Source organism: Tamandua tetradactyla, chromosome 12, assembly GCF_023851605.1.
Source record: "Tamandua tetradactyla isolate mTamTet1 chromosome 12, mTamTet1.pri, whole genome shotgun sequence".
NCBI lineage: Eukaryota > Metazoa > Chordata > Mammalia > Pilosa > Myrmecophagidae > Tamandua > Tamandua tetradactyla.
Window position 1 is genome coordinate 74,280,820 of NC_135338.1, and position 21,170 is coordinate 74,301,989.

The 21,170-nt window shown below is 42.8% G+C and overlaps 1 protein-coding gene across 3 annotated transcripts in view; it reads left to right on the forward strand.

Moving 5' to 3' along the window:
* CYFIP1 (cytoplasmic FMR1 interacting protein 1) overlaps positions 1-21,170 on the forward strand; it is a 100,287-nt gene that overhangs the window by 50,584 nt on the left and 28,533 nt on the right. For 2 of the 3 annotated variants that reach the window (XM_077123961.1, XM_077123964.1), the window contains 12 exons: positions 680-771; positions 1,830-1,947; positions 6,067-6,189; positions 7,813-7,938; positions 10,338-10,504; positions 11,892-12,039; positions 13,329-13,482; positions 14,490-14,646; positions 16,239-16,335; positions 17,510-17,586; positions 17,686-17,794; positions 19,718-19,837. In XM_077123961.1, coding sequence (XP_076980076.1) covers positions 680-771; positions 1,830-1,947; positions 6,067-6,189; positions 7,813-7,938; positions 10,338-10,504; positions 11,892-12,039; positions 13,329-13,482; positions 14,490-14,646; positions 16,239-16,335; positions 17,510-17,586; positions 17,686-17,794; positions 19,718-19,837 — 1,488 coding nt within the window. Of the gene's footprint in view, positions 1-679; positions 772-1,829; positions 1,948-6,066; positions 6,190-7,812; positions 7,939-10,337; positions 10,505-11,891; positions 12,040-12,867; positions 13,016-13,328; positions 13,483-14,489; positions 14,647-16,238; positions 16,336-17,509; positions 17,587-17,685; positions 17,795-19,717; positions 19,838-21,170 lie in introns of all 3 variants that reach the window. The other variant, XM_077123962.1, reaches the window with a different exon arrangement.

Consider the following 21,170-nt stretch of genomic DNA (forward strand, 5'->3'; position numbering starts at 1 on the left):
CATGCATATATGCACTGTCCTAGAAAACGTATTTCCTCTTGGGATTGCATTGAATCCTAGATCAATTTGGGAGAATGACTATTTTAGAAATAATGGGTCTTCCAATACACAAACATGGTATTTCTCCATTCATTTAGAACCTTGAGAATTTCTCTAAAAATTTTGAAATTGTTTAAAGGTCTTGCACATACTGTTAGATTTATTCGTAGTTACAGTTGATTTCCTTTTATACTGTGGCAAATTTGTTGCTTTTTAAATATTCATTTTGAATTGTTTGTGGCTGGTATATAGAAATACAGTTTTGTTTTGTTTTTTGTGACCTTGCATTTAGCCACCAGGTAGGTTGATTTTAATATTTGAATAATGATTATGTATGTTTGTTCTTAAAGAAATTGTATCTTCTCAATACAGTTTTGTTTTGTTTTTTGTGACCTTGCATTTAGCCACCAGGTAGGTTGATTTTAATATTTGAATAATGATTATGTATGTTTGTTCTTAAAGAAATTGTATCTTCTCAAAGTGAATGCAGAGTTTACTTAGTTTTTTTTCTTTTTTTGTAGTAAATGATTTGTAAAGCTGGCATTCAAACCAAAGTAATTACTAACATTAACCATGCTTCATGTGATCACATATATTTGGTGACATAGTGATGCTGTTTTGTTTTGTTCTTTGAATACAGCAACTCCAGGTGGTTCCACTGTTTGGGGATATGCAGATTGAACTGGCAAGATACATCAAGACCAGTGCCCACTATGAGGAAAATAAATCTCGGTAGGAGGAGAGTAAACTGCCCAGTTAAAAATTTTGTAGTGTGTTCATTTCATGGCTAATAATGCCCTACTTGCTTATTTACAGGTAAAACCTTTGACATTCTCCATTGTCTGCAACTACACAGTCCAATCTGGAAGCCCTTGCCCCTGTGGCTAATTAAATTAAAATTCATTTAAAAATAAATTAAACTTATTTTATTTCAGACCCTCAGTATAGTGGCTACTGAGGTGGGCAGCACAGAGAGTGTTTCTGTCCTCCATAAGTTCTACTGGACAGAACTTATCAAGAATATATAAATGTTAAAACATTCTCTGGGCCCATGGTATGCTGGCAAATGTTCAGGCTGGCTCTTGAGTGGGGACAGGATGTGTGCATGTGTGTTACATACTTTACAAAGCTCTCACCTGAGGGTTAGATCCAGCCCAGGCCTGTTTTTATAAGGCCCCTGAATGAGAGTGGTCTTTCCATTTTCAACGGGCTGTTTAAAACAAGAAGGAGGAGGAAAGGAAGAAGAATAGTCAGCAAATGTGGCAGAGACAGCGAGGCCCTGAATCCTAAAATATTTGCCATCTGGCCTTTTATACAAAATGTTGGCTGATCTATGCTTTGAAGAATCTGTAGCCCACAATTATAAATGACAGTAAATATGCATTACTCTTTGTTGTACATTCCACAGAACCACTCGAACCTCTTAGAATGCTTTTTGACTTCCACCAAACTGCACCACAGGTCGCAGTTCAACTCCCGCTTTGACAAAAGAAGTTGCATCCTAATGTATTTGCTCAAGGGTTGGTGAGCTTTTTCCATAAAGGCCAGGTAGTAAATATTATAGGCTTTGCAGACCACTGTCTGTCTCATATTCTGTCTTTAATTTTTTTTCAACAACCAATTAAAAACGTAAAAACCATTTTCTGGAGGTGTGTATCAACCAGCCGCATTTGGCCTAGGCTGTAATTTGCAGACTTCTGCACTAACTTATTTCCCCTGAGCACTTCTAGCTGTTGTGACATGCGCTGGGGCACATCTCCAGGTAATGCAGGTGCTTTCCCTCCAACCAGGTGGACGTGCACATCCCCGAGCAGCAGCCCCCAGTACAACATCTGCGAGCAGATGATCCAGATCCGAGAGGACCACATGCGCTTCATCTCTGAGCTGGCCCGCTACAGCAACAACGAGGTGGGGATGCCCAACTCTGTACAGGGAGACCTGATGCATTTTATATTTTTGTTTCCAAATTCTACTATTAATTGCTTTGAAAACAAATACTTACGAAGCATCCATTGTAACTGACAAGGTAGTAAAATTAGCATTGTTTGTTATCTGTTCAGCTATGCCAGCATCGTCTTTTTTAGGGATGCCCCAAAAAAATAACTGAGGAGAGACCTTTACAGGCATGACTTCTCCTGACCTGGTACCACGATTCTGTGGAAACAAGCAAAGATCTTATTCAGAGCTTGCTGTATAGTAAGGGAGCCTGCCACCATCACTTGTGCTTGGCAGAGGCGCAAAAGCAGGCAGGGCAGTGGAAAAGCTTCCTAGTGGGAGAAAGGGAAGATTCAAGTATACCCTGACCAGAGGCTGGTGGCACGGGAGCTGGAGGTAGGCTAACTAGAAGAGGGCATCCTATATGATGGGTTAGGGGAGCATACACTTGGCTTTCTCCACTTGGTCTGAAGTTGGGAGTAGGGGTAAAATTAGGGAAGTTCTCAGTTATTGACAAGCCCTGCCTTTTTGGGTTCCTCTGTTATAGGAAATGTGATTTGGTTTCTTGAACTGGTTGTTGTAGATAGGAGTCACTTTCCTGGACAGTCAGGTCAGAGTTTCTGGTCTGGTAACTGCCGATCATGGGTCAGAGCTCTATTTTTATATATAGTCTGACCATTATTTATATAGTCAGTCTGTCAATTCCAGACAGCTTGAAGAGGAATGGAAAGAAGGAATGACATTGGGAAGAGAAAGGGTAATTCTTGACCTGTGGCCCTTTTAAGGTCTGAGATAGCTTGATGTGTAGAAGGGAAGGAAATCCCACAGCCAGAGATGGGTGCAGGAACCTCTGATCCATAACATGGGATGTCCCCAAGGGCAGTAGAATTGGTATGTCCAGAGGTGGGTGCAGAGTTGGCCTCAGGAGGGCGGGGATGCTCCTTGGTAGCCTTTTAAAAATTCTCCAGCTTTGCAGTAAGGCCTGCTATGTCCTTGTTGGGGCAGTCACATTCTTACCACACACCTCCAGTCATGGCTCCAGGCAGGGCCTGCTGGGTATGGGGTGGGGAGGAGGGTTGGAGCAGCACAGGGGCTGTCTGACCCACAGAGTGGCTGGGAAGTGTGACTTCTGACATCTTAAAGATCAGAGCAGAGAGTTAGAGTCCAAACAGAGAGGTGATGGGCGAGCAGGATGCGCACAGTCAGGAGGGACACAGGGCCTTCAGGTACACACACAGGCCTGCTTTTAGGCAGTCATTGGTAGCTCGGGGTTCTCAGGGGACTGTTAATATTTGCATGGGATGATTCTACAACAATTGTACAACAGATTTCAGAGTTTGGTATGAGTTACAATTCCACAATTTTAGGTTTTTAGTTCTAGCTGCTCTAAGAATCGGGAGACTAAAAGAAATATCAATATAATAATTCAGCACTCATACTCATTTGTTAAATCCTACCTTCTCTGTATAACTCCACCATCACCTTTGCTCTTTCTCCCATTCTTTAGGGGTATTTGAGCGATGCCCATTCTAACTTTTTCATGTTGGAAGGGGCTGTTGATAATATGGGATAGGGGGACAGAATTAGTTGATGCTCTGGAAAGGCTGGCCTCTCTGCATTTTAGGACTTTATCTGGTCCAGGGACCCATCTGGAGGTTATAGGTTTCTGGAAGGTTACCCTAGTGCATGGAACCTTTGTAGAATCTTCTAAATGCTCTAGGTGCTCTTTCAGTTTGGCAGGAATGGTTTTGGTTGTGGTTTGGCAAGCCATGATAGGTAGCAGTGTCCAACTGAAGCTCGCATAAGAGTGACCTCAAGAGTAACCTCTCAACTCTATTTGAACTCTCAGCCACTGATACCTTATTTGTTACCAGTTTCATTCTTTTGCATGTACATTTCCAGTTACCTTTTTTTGAAGAGAATCTTCTTTCCTCATTGAATGACCTTGGAATCCTTGTTGAAAATCAGTTAACCATAGTGTGACAGGTTTATTTCTAGACTCAGTTCTGCTCCATTGGTCCATAGGTCTAGTCTTATAACAATACCGATCTGTTTTGATTACTGTAACTTTGTAGTAAGTTTTGAAATTGAGAATTACGCTACCTTCCAATTTATTCTTTTTAAAGAATTTTTGGCTATTCTGGGGTCCTTGCAATTCCGTATGAATTTTAGGATCAGATTAATTTTTACAAAAAAGGTAGCTGGGATTTTGAGAGGGATGGGGTTAAATCTGTAGATCAGTTTGGAGAATTTTGCTAGCTTAACAACATTGAGTCTTCCAGTCTATGAGCATGAGATGTCCTACTGTTTGGACCTTGTCCTATGTCTTTCAACGATGTTTTGTAGTTTTCAGGGTACACATTTTACCCTTCTCTTGTTAAATTTATTTCTAAGCATTTTATTCCTTTCGAAGCTATTATAAGTTGAATTATCTTATTAATGTCCTCTTCCAATCATTGTCTCAGTTTCTGTCGAGTAGAGGTGAGGATTGGTTTTGAGTTGGGTCAGCAGCTATGGCCCCAGAACCTCCATCCTGGTCACCTTCTCACAGTGACTAGTACCACGTTCTGGACAAAGTGTGTTATTTCTTTTTAACAGTCCATTATGTAAATTTTGAAGTTTAGGTGAGGAGAGAAATAGGTAGCAGCTGCTTGTGATTCATCATTCTGTTTCACTGCATGGTTCTTCCACCCATCTCCCCCAGCACCATGGCTAGGTCCAGGATAGGCTGGAGCAAATCCAAGATACTGCAGTGTAGATGTCAAGGAAATACTTTCCCCATATGTCTCCATATGTCAAAGGCTCTTTTAAAACATAACTCAACAAAATCAAGTGCTCCTTAATATTGAATACATAGTCATTATTGAGATTTTCCCAATTGACTCATAAGTGATTTATTTGATCACATTTGTTTGTGTCAGGACCTAAATAGATTCCTTACACTGTGGTTAGTGACATGCGTCTTTCTGTCTTTCTCTCTCTTTTTTGCAAGTTTATTGAGGTATATTCACACACCATACAAATCATCCACAGTATACAATCATGATCACTGGCTCACAGTATCATCACATAGTTGTGCATACATTCCCATGATCAATTTTAGAACATTTTCTTACATCAGAAAAGAAACAAGAATAAAAAACTAAAACTTCACCCTCCCATACCCCTTAAATATGTTACTTTTAACATGTATTTTCTCTCCATTGCTCACTTCCTGTGCTGTCTCAGCCCTTCCAACCCTTTATTGGCCATGCAGTGGGTGACTGAAGGTCTGCAAGATCCGACTGAGGCTTGTGATGTGAGCAGCCACTGGCTGCTGCCCAGACTTGCGAGTTCATTTTAGGGTGCAACAGGGACCTGTCTGTTCTGTCATTCCTTTCAACTCTTAAACACTTTGCCTTTTCTGGAGTGATAGTTCTTATGGGAGAGAGAAAGGGTAATGGCTTGACTCTTAGCTTCATTTATCAGTTTTTAAAATAATTGCTTCCCTAGCATCATTGAAAGTAATACCAGTTTTTTTGGGTCCCTATTTTTTATTCAGTCGCCTTGAATGTTTATTCTTTCTGCTGCTCAAATTTGGTCAATGAGAACCTATTCAGCTTGGATTCTTAGTCCTGCTGACATGACCCTTATAGACTTTGACACTTCTTTGCTTCTAGGAGGACAAGATATTCCTGGCTCTATTTTTTCTATCTTTGTTTTTTTTCTCCTATGCTGTCTCTTCCTGATTCCAGCACAGTTTAATTTGAATGATGTCACATTACAAACTCTTTAGTCTTAAAATAGCAATCTTAGCACTACTGGTAATATAGTCACTAAATACGATGTCAACTCTCAGACACAGTTCACTTCCTTGTTCCATTGTGCTTTGCATTTAGGGATTGTTTCCCCCCCTAATTCAGTTTCGTGTTATAATTTAACATATTTATGTGGTTCCAAAACCACATTTGTGAAAGGAGACCTATTCAGAAAGGTCTGCCTTCCCCTTGGCACTATGTCCCCCTCCTCTGGGGGAGATTTCTGGAATGGATTTGATAGTTTTTCCGTATTCAGGATGACTTACTAATGCTCTCCTATCTGCATGTGCTCTAGGTGGTTACCGGGTCTGGCCGCCAGGAGACCCAGAAGACTGATGCAGAGTATAGGAAGCTCTTTGACCTAGCGCTGCAGGGACTGCAGCTGCTGTCGCAGTGGAGTGCCCATGTGATGGAAGTGGTAGGCACTTTACTTACAAATTCAAGGACTTAGTTGAATAGTCACCCGGTAGCTGCTTAGATAGAAGTGCTTTATTCCCTGAACTCATCAAGAAATTTGATTGCATGGGCAGGCCACGGTGGCTCAGCAGGCAAGAATGCTTGCCTGCCATGCCAGAGGACCTGGGTTTGTTTCCCGGTGCCTGCCCATGTAAAAAAAAAGAAATTTGACTGCATATTTTTAATCTGTGTTAACTTTAGTCTTTGGTTCAAGAATAAATTAGCAAAAGAAAAAAGGAAAAAAGTTAAAAGAAATAGCACAACAACAAAAAAGAATCGGCTCTCTAATCTTTCCATTTAGAAATAAGAATATCAATATAAAACATTTTTAAGATGACTCAAAGTGTATATTTCATTTACATGTTGCTATAAATAAAAGGCCTCATCTTTTAAAATGTATGGGTAGAATAAAATTTTTAACATGAGAAATTTCAGTTCTTGTTATTTTAACAATATTCTCTTTTTGGAATTCCAGCCACAGCTTTCTTTCATTTGTATAACTTTGCTAAAATTGTTTCAGATATAAAGACTTGGATACTTATAAACCATAAAAGTTTTTCCCTTTTGCAGTGGCTTTTGTCATATAAATTATTATTATTGAATGAGTACATGATCATTTGAAAGGCAAATTATTTTAAAAAATAGCAATGAAATGCCTACAGTCTTAGATATTCATCACAGATTATCTAGTCTATTTTAGGTGTTTTTCTTAAACCTCAAATTCCATGGGCACTATGTTTTGCCCTTTTGTGGAGATGGGCAGTGCATGCTACGTGTGTGTGTACATATGTGTATTAGTCAGTGTTCTCTAGGGAAATAGCCAACAGGAGATATCAGTAAATATGAGATTTTATAAAAGTGTTTCATGCAACTGTGGGGATGTACAAGTCCAAATTCTGTAGGGCAGGCTGCAAGCTGGGAATTCCAGTGAAGGTTTTCAATGAAATCTCTAGGAGAGGCTGGCAGCTGAAGTAGAGATGAAAATTCTCTCTTCTGACTACTGAAGTCATCATTTCTCCTTTTAAAGCCATCGGCTGATTGAATTAAAAGTCTCTCATTGCTGAGGAAACTCTCCTTAGTTGATTGTAGCTGCGCTCACTTGTAGATGCCATCAACTTACTAATGATTTAAGTCCACGAACTATCCTTGCAGTGACCTTAGGCCAGTGCTTGTTTAGCCAGACAACTGGGCACCATTTCCTGGCCTAGTCGACATATAAACCTAACCATCACAGCGTGAGTGTGAATTGTTTGTGTATGTGCATGTGTGAGTTGTGTGTGTGTGCCTGTGAATGTTGTGTGAGCATGTGAGTATGTATATGTATGTGAACATGTGAGTACATGTGTGTTGTGTGCATGTGTGAATGCATGTGTGTGGTGAGTTGGGGGTACCTGTCTGCGAACATGTGAGGTTGTACATGTATGAGAGTGGTATGTGCATCCCTGAGTGTGAGCGTATGAGTATGGGAGTGGGTGGGTGAGTAGTGTATGTGTTTGTGATTTCAGAATGCAGACTTGTCATGTAAATCCCATCATAAGTCCCATGTTTTGCCTTCACTGTGCTCTCCTCTTTTTCACCCAACCAGTATTCATGGAAACTTGTGCATCCAACTGACAAGTACTCCAACAAGGACTGCCCTGACAATGCTGAGGAGTACGAGCGTGCGACACGGTACAACTACACCAGTGAGGAGAAGTTTGCCCTGGTGGAGGTGAGGGTGTGGGTCTGCTTTCTCTTCCTGAATGGACTCTGGTTTCAAAAGTTCCTCCCTTTAAAAAGCAAAAGCAAAAACATGAATAAAACCACCACTTCATGTCAGTTGTTTCTCTGTAGGTCAACTCGTTGTATATGTCACTTTCTTTAATATAAAATAGATAAACATTATTGGTTCTTGGTTTCTGCTTCTCCTTATAGAGAACTCCCTGTAGGCAGACGTAATTGATTCATTTGCAAGTGCTGGTGTGGCTCCCGTTTCCTGGGGGCAGGGACGCAGGTGAACCAGATGCAGTCCCTACCCAAAGAAGGACACACAACTGGAGAGAGGAGGGCATACATGCTCACAGTTTTTACCATTTGCTGCTGGCAGTGAGGCTCAGCTTCACGAACATTTTGATGGCAGCAATTCCTAATTTCATTGTCATGCTATTTGTTATTTTTTTCTTTTGTAGTTGCACTTGTCCTGTCTTGTTTAAGAAATCTTTACATATCTTAATGTCATAAGATATTCTCTTATTTTCTAGATATTTTATTATTCTGCTATTTTTCACATTTCTGTTTATGGTCGCCAAAAGTTAAAGTTCTGAAACACACCCACTGCCACACAACGTTGCTGGGTGTTGCCACCTTTGTCATAAATAGGTGATCATTTATGTGTGTTGGATTTCCACTCTTTATTCTCATCTTGTGGTTAGTGTGTCTGTCCTTGTCCCAAACTGCTGCACTTTCTTAATTACTGTTGCTTTATAATCAGTCTGCCAGGCCTGGTGAAACAGATATTCAATAATTCCTTGGCTATTCTTACCCTTTGTATTTCCATATAAATTTTGGAATTATCTTGTCACATTCCACAATGAACCTGTTGGATTTTTTTTATCAGGATTTGAATAAATCTTTAATCACTTTAGGTAGAATTGGCATATTTATAATATTGACCTCTTTATGAATATCATATGTCCCTCAAATCATTAAGATTTTCTTTTCTCTCAGTGACTTTTAATCTGTGTGAAAATCTTGAACATCTTTTCTTAGCTTTATTACGTGGTGTCTGATATCATAAATGCTATATTTTAAAATTTTTCAAATGTTTGTCACTGGTATGTAAACTGCAAATTAAAATACAAATTGCCTTCAAAATTTCCCTTATATCTACCAGCTAAGCTGAATTATAGATTCTTTTGGGTTTTCTACTTATAAAATTGTATCCTTTGCAAAAGTGATCATAATTCATTTTTCCCATTCTTTTTTTAATTACTCTAGGTAAGATCTCTATTTTTTATATAGCAGGGGTATAGTATAGCAGGCATCCTTGTCTCGTTCCTTGTCTCAAAGGGAAAGTTTTCCGCATCTCACCATATGTTTGCTGAGGTTTCTTAGCCACCTTTCATCAGCATGCCCCAAACCCTAAGGCGTGCAGAAACACTTCTCAGACAGAACATTCCAAGGGCTCTTAGTTTAGCTCCTAGGAGTCATCCAAGAGCTGGTTCTCAAGACAGGCCATTCTTGGGAATGTGCAGGGTTTTAGCAATCCAGGCTACTGAGCTAACCCTTTTTTCTTGACCAGTCTTGGGGGTGTATATCAATTTTATTATTTTGTTCTAAAATCAATTTTGGCTTTGTCGATCCCCCTCTATCATAGGTTTACTTTCTGTTTCATTAGTTTTTGCATTTAGATATTTATTTCTTTCCTTCTACTTTTTTTGGGGGGGAGGTTAATTTGTTATTCCTTTTATAAATTCATGATAAATATTAGGTAATTATTATTTTCAGGCTTTTCTTCTTATATGGACATTTAAAGCTGTAAATTTACCTTTAAGCACATCTCTTCCTCTATCCCTTAACTTTGAATATGTAGTATTTCCATTTCACTTTGGGTTTTCCACTTTAGCTTTTTTAATAGAGATTTCTTTTTTTTTTTTTCTGATTAGAAAAGCAATACAGAATCATCAAACATTCTCAGTGTAAACTAACAGGAAGGATGCATGTGAAATTAAGGAAATTACAGCGCCTGTGCTGCCAGCCTGAAGGCGATATGTAAACAACTCAGTGCCTTTTCCTGCGCATAGTAATTCAGTGTCTGTTGGTGTATCAAATAGAGCGATTCTGGTCTCCAACTCTCGTAACTTCTTTTTTCTTTCCTAGTTAATGATATCTTTGTTTCCTTGTGAAGTCCTCCACCGGAGCCCTGGATGTGCTCTGAGTCAGTTACCAAATGCCCAGCAAGACCCTACTATCTGCCGCCGGAGGCCCTGGCCCTGGCCAGCAGCTGCATGCTCAGGGTGCTGCTCTTGGGGAAGGAGTCAACGCTAGGCAGGGGTGAGGGCTGGTCCCAGCTGTGCTTACGGCCAGCTCCGCTCTCCTCCGGGGTGTTGGACATGGCGCTGTCCCCCGCAGGTGATCGCCATGATCAAAGGCCTGCAGGTGCTCATGGGGAGAATGGAGAGCGTGTTCAACCACGCCATCCGGCACACCGTCTACGCCGCGCTGCAGGACTTCTCGCAGGTCACCCTGCGCGAGCCTCTCCGCCAGGCCGTCAAGAAGAAGAAGAACGTCGTGCAGAGGTCAGCCGCCAGCATGCCCCTCACCCGGCCAGTGCCCGGAAGTCCTGCGGTAAAATTCATTCCACACTGTCCGGTTGTGTTTTCATAAAGTACGCTCAGTACGCTTTCCTTCCACCTCTCGACGCCTGTTTGGGTGAATGACCTCTGAATGGACTGCAGTGAGGTGATTACCCTGAAAAACTTACAACGCAGGGCATCTGGAGACGCAGGGGAGATGGCGTGTTTACCTTGGGGCAGGCATGACTCGGTTTTCTTCCAGCTGTTCTGATCTCTGGGTTCCTATGGGACAGCCCGGCTAGCCCTCTCTCTCCTCTCTCCAAATGTGTGGTAGTTGGTGTTTTTGCTTTGCTTTGCTTTGGGCTGCCTTGCAGATTGGTTGAAAACCACATTGATATTACAGAGTTCCGGTAACAGTCTTGAGCTTGTTTTCCCTTCCTGTTTGTTTTTTTAGATAAAGGCATCTTTCAAAGATTTTTATGTAAAATTAAGTATACAGAGGTTTACAGATGTCTCAAATTCTTTTTCTTGTGTATTTGTCTTCTTGGCCTCATATGCTTTTAGTGTTACTAAAAATATTGTACTATCGTCCATACCAGTTTCTTTTCTTTCACCTTGAGGGCTTGAGGCTTTTGTTGTTTTGAGTTGTGCCTCCCATCTCTGCCACATGGAAGGCTCAGGACGTGTCCTGGAGGTTGTGCAGACGTGAGCCTTGAAGGGCTTTGCCTGGCCTTGGAGGGTGGTCTCTACAGGTGGGATGTGTCTGAGGCACACTAGGTGGAGTCTTGGCTTTTACATGGAAAAGCTGTGAAGCGTTTTTTGTTTTGTTTTTACTTCCAGCCTTAAAGCCCTTGAAATATGTGACATTTTCCAAAGTAACTCAAATTTTTGCAAGATTTTTCCCCATCAGGTAGACCCCTTCTCTGAAGCCCAGGAAGGGGCACACCATGGAACGCTGTTGTGGATAGAGACCCCCTGTTCCGAGCATGCCCCAACACATGCCTGGTCTCCTCAGTGTGTTTGTGATTTCCCCTTTACACGGGAGAATGGGGCAACTGCAGAACTTGCTCAGGAGGTGTCTGAACTCTGCTTTCCCTTGACCCCTTAACATGGCTCAGTGCTACCTGACTGCAGGACGTTAAAAAAAAAAATTTCTGGGCTAGTTCATGCAAATGAAAACCACGTCAAATCTTCTGAGAGTAATAATAATCCCAAGAAAACAATGTACTTTAAAAATCTCTCGAAGTCGTCTGTTAGCCATCCCTAGCCTCAGCCCGGAAAAGGAGCTGGATTTGAGAATCGGGCATTCTCAGACCGTCTTTGCCAGGTTGTGAGAGGATTTTGTAAACCCTGAGTGTGCCGACATGTGACTTGGCGGGGTTGTGTTCAGTGTCCTGCAGGCCATCAGGAAAACTGTGTGTGACTGGGAGGCCGGGCACGAGCCATTCAACGACCCTGCCCTGCGGGGTGAGAAGGACCCCAAGAGCGGATTTGACATCAAGGTGCCCCGGCGCGCCGTGGGACCATCCAGCACGCAGGTTCTCGCCCCCGCTCCACCCGCCTTCTGTGTCTCCCTGGGGGTGGGAGGGCTTTAAGGAGGCCGGAGTAGAGGGAGGTCGCTGCTTTGTGTCCAGGCCAACGTTAGTATGTCCTCTCCTTGGCAAGTTCTGCCTCCACCAAACGAGCACATGTTGGAGAGTGCAGGCCCAGCTCTGCCCCTTCTTTTCACTCTACATCGATAGCCAAGACGCTTGTGGTTCTCTGGTTTTTAAATTTGATTCAGGAGTTTATTTGACTCCTTTTCAACTCCTATCCTAGAAGTGTGGGTGAGCATTTCCATGGGTCTACTTATACTGTGCTGCTTGATTGGTGTTTAAATGTACGATTAGAGTTTTTACTTTAGGTCTACAAATGTATATCCATAAATGTAAAATGTTATGCGTTTTTAAAATGTTGCTTTTGTGTGTCGTTAATCTTGAACCTCCACCACTGCCCTCTGTCCTGGTATGTTCAGGCCTTAACCAAAGCAGCTTTCTGCTTTCTCTCACAGTCCAATTTAATAGGCCGTTGTGCTCTTTCCCTCCTATTTTGGGGACCCTGTACTTCCTACTCCTCTTCTCTGTGTTGGGAGCTTTTCTAATGTCTTCTATTTTGTAGAAAATCTCCAGCAAAGCACATTGCTAGCTCTGTATGAAGCCTCTAGAAAATGTCTGGGGAAGGTCTAGGGCCTGTCTCTAGGGAGGAGGAGTTCTGACCCCCACCCCAGCCCCGCACCAGTCCCCGTCTGCGTGTGCCCCCTGCCCTGTGACGTGTGTGTTCTGTGACTAACGACTCTCTCCCGCCTCTCCCTGTCTGTCGGCGTCTAGCTATACATGGTGCGCACCATGGCAGAGTCCCTGGGCTCTGCCGAGCTGCTACGACAGCTCAAGTCTTTGGGGATGGAGAGGCTCTTGCATGTGGTAAACGCGTTTCTGAGGCAGTCCTACGCCTATCCACCTCTTTTAACCTTTGGTGGTAAGACATAACTTCATTTGTTTCTCTGTTGTTGACGTTTGTGGCACAGAGGTGAACTGTTCCGCTACAAGTTGTTCTTTCCCCCAAGCAGCAGCAATAGGCCATCTAGTGGGTGCTCGGCCACCCTTTGAGGAGGGTGCCACCTGACCCTGTCCGGGGAGCAGCTGTGCCTCTGTGCGGCTTGTCTCCACCGCCAGCTCAGGCACTGGCTGGGTGGTAGTGGAGCAGTCGATCTCTTGTGGCTTTCTGAGTTTGGTGTAACTAATGTACCATGTATATTTTCTCCCTGCCAATGTTTCCTTGGATAACACAGCTTTACATGGTGAGAACCATGCTAGAGTCCCTCATTGCGGACAAAAGTGGTTCCAAGAAAACCCTGAGAAGTAGCCTTGAGGGGCCCACCATATTGGACATAGAAAAATTCCATCGAGAGTCATTCTTCTACACTCACTTGATAAATTTCAGCGGTAAGAGACACCGATTGCAGTGTCCAGCTCAGCATGCTCTAACACCGCTAACACCACCTGGAGTGCCTCGGCTGCCTGCTCCATCCTTCACACGCCCACACAGGGGAGGCATGTCACTGCCTGCGTGGCTGTGGCCATGCCCTTTGGCTCACTCCTACCCTTCCTTTCCTTTGGGTGTGCGTGGCAGTCAGAGGCTTCCTGGCCGAGCAGCGTGTGTGGCTGTGGCAAACTGCACCACATGAGCACAAAGTCTTTAAACCCAAGCCGGGCCACAGACGCAGTCGAATATAACCCATTTCCCGTGTCTAGACCTGGATGGCAATAAAATACGCAGATTGTCACAGCAACGTCTGATCACACTTGCTGCCCTTGCCAGGTCTGCTATTTGTCATCATTTCCCACCTATGTCCATGCCTCTGCCAAAGCATATTGCTCAAAGCAGGAGACCTCTCTCTTTATTGGCTGTGACGCTTCTCATCTAAGATGCTAATGGGAATGCTGCAGCTATTGGAGTTTCAATGCATTTGTTTTTAACTGAAAGGCTTGAAACATATTTTTGAGTCTCATTTGCTAGACCCCTACTGATTGTTCATATCCTGTTGCACCCTGGAGATTGCTGATTGTTTTTATCCTAAGTTAAAATAACCCTGTTTTTATTCCTCATTTTTCAAATGACATTTTCCCCCTGGCTCCCATGGTTCAGATGCCTTCCCACCTGGCAGGACCCATCTGCACATGAGGCTCTGCCCATCTGGCACTAGGCCTGATGGTGTGCTTTCCGTGAGGATGCGTACAGGATGGGAGTTTTACCTGCACATGCATCATAACCACTCATCCCGGTGTCCAGTGTGTGGTGACCCCTTCCTGTGCTCACATCCACTCCCCCGCATGGCTTAGGGACTTGGGGCAGGGAGCACGCTGGGCCTGTCAGCAGCCTCTGGCTCACGCCTCTTGTTCATTTCCTCTGCTTGGGGAAGATTAACCCTGTGTTGTTTGAATCTCTGAAGAGACGCTTCAGCAGTGCTGCGACCTCTCGCAGCTGTGGTTCAGAGAGTTTTTCTTGGAATTGACAATGGGCCGGAGAATCCAGTTCCCCATTGAAATGTCCATGCCCTGGATCCTGACGGACCATATCCTGGAGACCAAAGAGGCGTCAATGATGGAGTAAGTGTGTGCCTTCCCATGGGGTCGCTCACCTTCACGCGCGGTGACCAGGGGTCCTCGAGGGCATGAGGAGCTGGGGTGGGTGTAGGAGGTTCAACCGTGTTAAGTATTTCACATGAGGTCATATTTCTTGGGGTCAGACTTCAGAAATTGATAAAAGCCACATGTTTCCTGGCTTAGGATTAAAACCAGGAAATTTGGACGGTAGAGTGTATTAAGTTCTTACTGGGTACAGCTGTTGTGCTAGTTCCTGGGACTCGCCTAGGACAATGGATAAGGTCGGGGGGGTTAAGTCTGGAGCCCCCTGTGTCCTGTGTCTCTGTTGTATCAGGACCCCTGACTCACATGAAGTTGGGGAAGAGTGTAATTAAGTAGTTTCAGTTTGGGGGCAGGACTTGGGATGGGCAGTTAGAGCCCATGGAATGAAAAATAACAAACAGGGTCCTTGTGAGCAGACTGGGGAGCCAAGGGAAACCCCTCTGAGCTGTGACAGAGGGCATTGGTCCGTGGGTCCCGGGGACTCCAGCTGAGGGGACAGTGAGGTGTGCCTTTGCAGGCTGGACTGTAAGTGTGAAATCAAGTAGGGGGAGCCAGCAGTGCTGCATGAAGCCTCCAGGGAACTGCCTTGGTTCCTGCTGGACCCGCTTGGCTCATTCAGTTCTCATGTGAAATGAAGCAGGAGTGACCTTTTGCCCCTGTGGGAGAACCTGAGATAGGGAGTCCTCAGAGGGAAGTCTGGCTGGTTGGTGGCAAAGGCCTTTCCCGACACAGGGCCGAGAGGACAGGGGCTTTTGTCAGGCTTATTGTGGGGTCACGCTCTGGTCTGAATGGGATTTGGGGCCTTAGTACACTTTTCTTTTTCAATCGGCTGTTTCATTCTTTAACATTAAGAGAATAGCTATGCTTATTATTAGAAACATGGCATGCTTGTGGGAAAGGATTGAGACCTGAAGAGAGGGTGTCAAGGAAACGTGGGAGGAAGGTGCCCTTTTGTGCTGAGCAGGCTTCGTGGGAGCAACCTGAAGCAAATGTGTGGTCCCCAGTGGATCGGTCCCTAGTAGATCAGTGTCGGTGGTGGATCGGCCCCCAGCGGGTTGGCTCCCAGTGGATCGGCCCCAGTGTATGCCTTCCCAGTGGGTCAGTCTGCTGTGGATTGGTGTCCTTGGTGAATTGACCCCCTGTGGGTCATCTGCGGTGGGTCAGCGTCCCTTGTGGATCAGCCCCCCAGGGAATCAGTATCCTTGGTGGATTGGCCCCTTTGTGCATTCCCCTCCCAAGGGGTAGTCCCCTGTGGATCTCCCAGTGGATCCCTCCCACCCCCAGTGGATTAGCCCCAGCTTGCTCTGTGGCTGGTGGTGCAGCGATGCCAAGAGGCATTTCTGCAGACCCAGGCATTTCTGCAGACCCTAGTATCTCTCATGTAAAGCCACCAGGAACACAGTTTGGTATTAAATAAGAAAGGGTTTTCTTGTATGAGAGGGAAAAAATGAAAGTTGCATTTCTTATGGGTCTTGTAGCCTTGAGACAGAGAAATCCCTCTGTGTTGGTCAGAGATTTGTGGCTATGGGTAGTGACGACTGCGCCTTCTGCAGGTATGTCCTCTACTCGCTGGACCTGTACAATGACAGTGCCCACTACGCCCTCACCCGGTTCAATAAGCAGTTCCTCTACGATGAGATCGAGGCTGAGGTGAGCACTCAGGCACTTTCTGAAAGGCTAACTTAATATCCTTTCTCTGCAGTTAGTAAAGGAATTAATACGGGGAGTTTGGACAATGACGTAAACTTTAAAGTAAACATTTTGGTGCGAACCCTTCTACAGTTCTCTCTGTGCATTTACATCTGTAAATGTGGACTCTTGCAATATGTGCCATTTCATCACGTTCACTGACAACACATCATATCTTCACTTGTTTTATATCATAAGCATGATATACAGCTGGTGCATTGTATGGAACAGAAAGGCTCGAAGCAATCCCTATTTCTTTTTTTCAGTTTTCGTTTTTTGGTTTTGGTTATTATAAAGGATGCTTCGTTGGACTTCCTTGCCAATGATTTTTTATTTGCATTTATTTCTCAAGGACAGATTGTTACGAATGAGATTGTGAGGTCAGTGTACATACAGCTAAGAAGATAAGTCTTACTATCTAGCTGTATCTTAAAGGAATATGATCACTTAACCTCAGCCAATTGCAACTATACTATATGGACTTTGTGTTTCTAGGCTTCCATTTTCTGCCTTCTCACAAAGAACACCTGAAATTATCCATCAAGGAAGATGTCCTGGGTTTCCTGGGCCGATATGGGGAGGGTAAACCTCCCACTTCTCTCCGCCAGGGCCTGCCGTGGGTCCTTGGGTGGCTCCCCTCCAAGTCCACCAGGTAGGGGTGGGTACTAGCCCCACATGCAGGCAAGGGTGCAAGCCTTAGGGTGCAGTCTCAGAGCTGGGTCCACTCTGAGGTCCCCTGACTGACCACAGCTCCCAGTGTGGCAGTGTCTGTCCAGGAAGTGCCTGCAGAGGTGCCCATGGCAGAAACCCCTGTGAAGTAGAGGCTTATGGTAGATGCTGTCTCCCAGGGCAGAGACCCCAAAGAGGGACTTTTCAGATTCCTTTGTATTTGAGAGAATAAGACCGTGTTTCTCTTCTAGGAAGAAGTTCCTGATACGTGGTTTTTTGTGGCTGATACTGGTCACTCCTGTCTACACACTAATTTATTTCATTTGCTGTTGTTGGACAGTTAGTATGTTTCTAATAAGAGCATTAATTAGGTGCTTTAATGAAACTTTTTTTAAAAATGTAAATTGTGTTATTTGGTCTTGATATAGAGAATCAAAAATCCAATGTGTGCTTTCTTTTTATGCAGGTGAACCTATGTTTTGACCAATTTGTTTACAAGTTAGCAGACCAGATATTTGCATATTATAAGGTTATGGCAGGAAGGTAAGTATCTGGTTGGTGATCTTGATAAAAAATCTTATATAATTAGATCTGACAATTCCATGAAAATTTACACTGTGGGAAACATTTCCTTTCTATTAGTTTGCTTCTTGATAAGCGGTTACGATCAGAATGCAAGAATCAGGGTGCAACGATCCACCTCCCACCCTCCAACCGCTATGAGACGCTGCTCAAACAGAGGCATGTGCAGGTGAGTGGGGTGCAACATGAGCCCCAGCTGGAAATGTACTGTATAGGGAAAAGGTTGGGCTTTCTGGAGCTAACTAGGTCTTCACAGGTATAAGTTCATGAGTGTGAATATGCTTTTAAAAAAATTTTTAAAGACAGATAATTGCTACTGAATAATCTCAGACCCAAAGAAGACAAGAAGATGCTTGTGCCTGTCCCTCTGCACCCAGCCTGACTCGTGCTGTTGGAGGCAAGCAGGCCCCATAGCCATCTGAAAGGCAAAATTATTAAGGAAAGGGTGATGAGAAATCCTTGTCAGCTAAGGTAGTGTTTGAGACAAGCTTTTGCCTGGTCAGCACTAAAAGCTTAAAGATATACAGTACTAATTTTTTGTCATTTAAATTATATAAAAAAATAGGAAAATGCAGAAAATTCTAGGAAACATTTTCCGTATAATTCTATTAAGTAAAGATAACCACTATTCACATTTTGGAACATTTTTTACCAGTGCTTTTTCCCTTTATATTTTTATGTTGCTGAAATGATATTGCAGTACAGATGTGTTCTTAGGACGCTGAAATAGAGATAGGGTAATTTTCTTTTCTCTAGCATTGCTTTATTTCCTTGGGCTGCTTAAGCAAGTACTATGCAATGGTTGGCTTAAACAGTGGGAATTTATTAGATCATGCTTTTGAGGCTAGGAAAAAGTCCAAGGCAAGGTATCCTCTACCTGATGTTTTCCTCCTGAAGACTGGCATTCTGGGGCTGGTTGCCAGGGATCCTTGGTCCTGGGCTCCTCTGTCACATGACAGTGCACATAGTGGCCTCTCCCAGCCTTTCTGTTCTCTTCAGGGTATTGTCGAATTGCAGCTTCTTGCTTCCCATGGCATTTTTCTCTTTCTGTCTGAATTTCATTCTCTTTATAAAGGGCTCCAGTAATAGAATTGAGACTCATCCTGATTGGGTTGGGCCACACCTTGACTAAAATAACCTCATCCAAAGTTCTTACAATGGGTTCACACCCATAGGAATGGATTAGAGTTAAGCATGTGTTTTTTTCTGGGGTACATACCTCTCCAAACCACCATCACTGTAGCATTGGTGAAGATTCGGTATGTGCAGGGTGCGCTTCGTGGTGGGAATTGGGTCCTGGACACATTGTAAGGCGCATGACAGTTGACAGATCCAGATTCTCTAGTGATTACTGAGTCTTAGGGTTTCTGCCCATGATTTAAGTATAAATTCAATACAAAGGATGCTACAATAAAAAGGCCCTTAAGGCTGTGGCTTTCAGAATTTTATCTCCAAGAAAATAGGGTATTTGGTCATAACACCTATGTATAGACTCAGAGCTAAATTATTTAAATTTCTACTTTATCCTTTTTCATTGGTTTCCTAGGGCTGTCAAGACAAATTATCACAAGCTTGGTAGATGAAAACAACAGAAATTTATTCTCTGTAGTTCTGGAGACCAGAAGTCTGAAATCAAGATGTAAGCAAGGACCCTAGGAAAGAATGCTTCCTCACTTCTTCCCAGCTTCTGGTAGCTCCTGGCCTTCCTTGGCTTGTGACAGCATCACTGTAATCTCTGCCTCCATCTTCACTGTTCTTCCCTGTGGATGTCAAATCTCCCTCATTTTTCTCTTATAAGAACATGATTTGTGGCCCATTCTAAATCTAGGATGATCTCATCTTGAGTTCCTTAACTTAGTTACATCTGCAAAGACCTTATTTCCAGGTTTGGTCCCATTCACAGTAACAGGAGTTAGGACTTGGACCGCTTCCGGGGCGTACTAGCCGATCTACTGCACCATCTATTAGGAAATTTTTTTGTCTTTTGCAAAAATTTTCTGAGAGTTCTTTCTTTTTTTTACTTGTTTGTGTTTCATTGTTCTTACAATTTTCATGTTTATTCCTTTCCTGACATCTTCCCTTCTCCCCACAGCTCCTTGGCAGATCAATAGACCTCAACCGTCTGATTACTCAGCGTGTCTCAGCAGCTATGTATAAGTCTTTGGAACTGGCAATTGGAAGATTTGAAAGTGAAGACCTGACATCGATAGTTGTAAGTGGTCTCTCCTTTACTAGGCTCCACAGATTTTGTGGTAGACTAGTCATGAGGACTGGACCTAATTTTATTTTTGTCCTTATTGATAAATTGAACCAGTTCTTGCCTAGAAATAAAAAAATATGCATTAAATGAGATTGGCATATCCTGTGTATCTTCTTAGCCTCTTCTCTTAGTATTAAAAATTCTAAACTGAGTTCAAAGAACAAATAATTCCAGTATTGAATAAATTATACCTTTATCTATGGAAACACATAAAACTGTATTTTATTAATATTTATTAATATTTGTATTTTAATAGTAATGAGCAAGCAGATGACAATTCTTAATTGTTTGATATTTTTGGACATAAACCTGATGTGATAAACTTGTACAAAGGAATCTACAACTCTAATGTGAATGAAAGATAATTTGAGTAAATTGAGAGAAAGCAGTTTCTTGGATGGATAGACTAAACTCAGTGAAAGTAAGTGCCCTAGTTCATAGTAGATTTAATGTATTTAACAAATGAGCAACAGATAAGGATCATGGTCAGGTCCCATTTAAAAATATTTATTATAGTGAAAAAGGGAGTAAGTGCAGAATAAGTTTCTGTAATGCGCCTGTGAAACATACAAAACTAACCTAATCTTTCAAATGAGCTAAATAATTAAGAAAGTGATAGTTGCTGTGAAAATGCATCATAAATCAGAATTTTAGCAAATTCAAGAAAAGGCAATTGGAGAGAAGAAAGTTTTGAAAAAAGATTATGAAACTCATGCATAATTAGAAACGAGAACAAATCATTTCAGAAGTTGACGACTAAACTTGAAAGAGAAGATTGAAAGGAGAGTTTTCAAAATCAGTAAGAAATGAAAGCTAGCCTCCTGTATTCTCGAGCAGCTAGAAGGAAAAATCAGAAAGGATCGTATGGTAGCCCATGACAAACTCTGGGAACAGTCGTGTAACTACTTGTTGAAGAGTGCTTTGCAAACTATTGCTTTCTTCTATTTTTGCTTTGTATATATGTTATCCAATTAAAAAGTTGAAAAAGCAAAGGAAAGAAATGAAGGCAGAAAAGAATCTTGAGAGAAGATGATTTAAAGAAAATAGACAATCATAGAGTTCCCTGAAGAAGAAAACCAAGGCAGCAGGGTAGAACAAATATTAACAATTGTATTTCAAGAAAACATTCTTAAAAGAGCACTTGAAAGTGTATTAAAAGCATATGTCATGTGACCTTGAAAAACTGACCCAAAATGGGCAATACAGAGACATATTGCAATAAAGTCTTGGGCTTTAAAGGGATGGGTGGGGGTGGGGAGAGAGAAGAAACAAAAATAAAATAAAA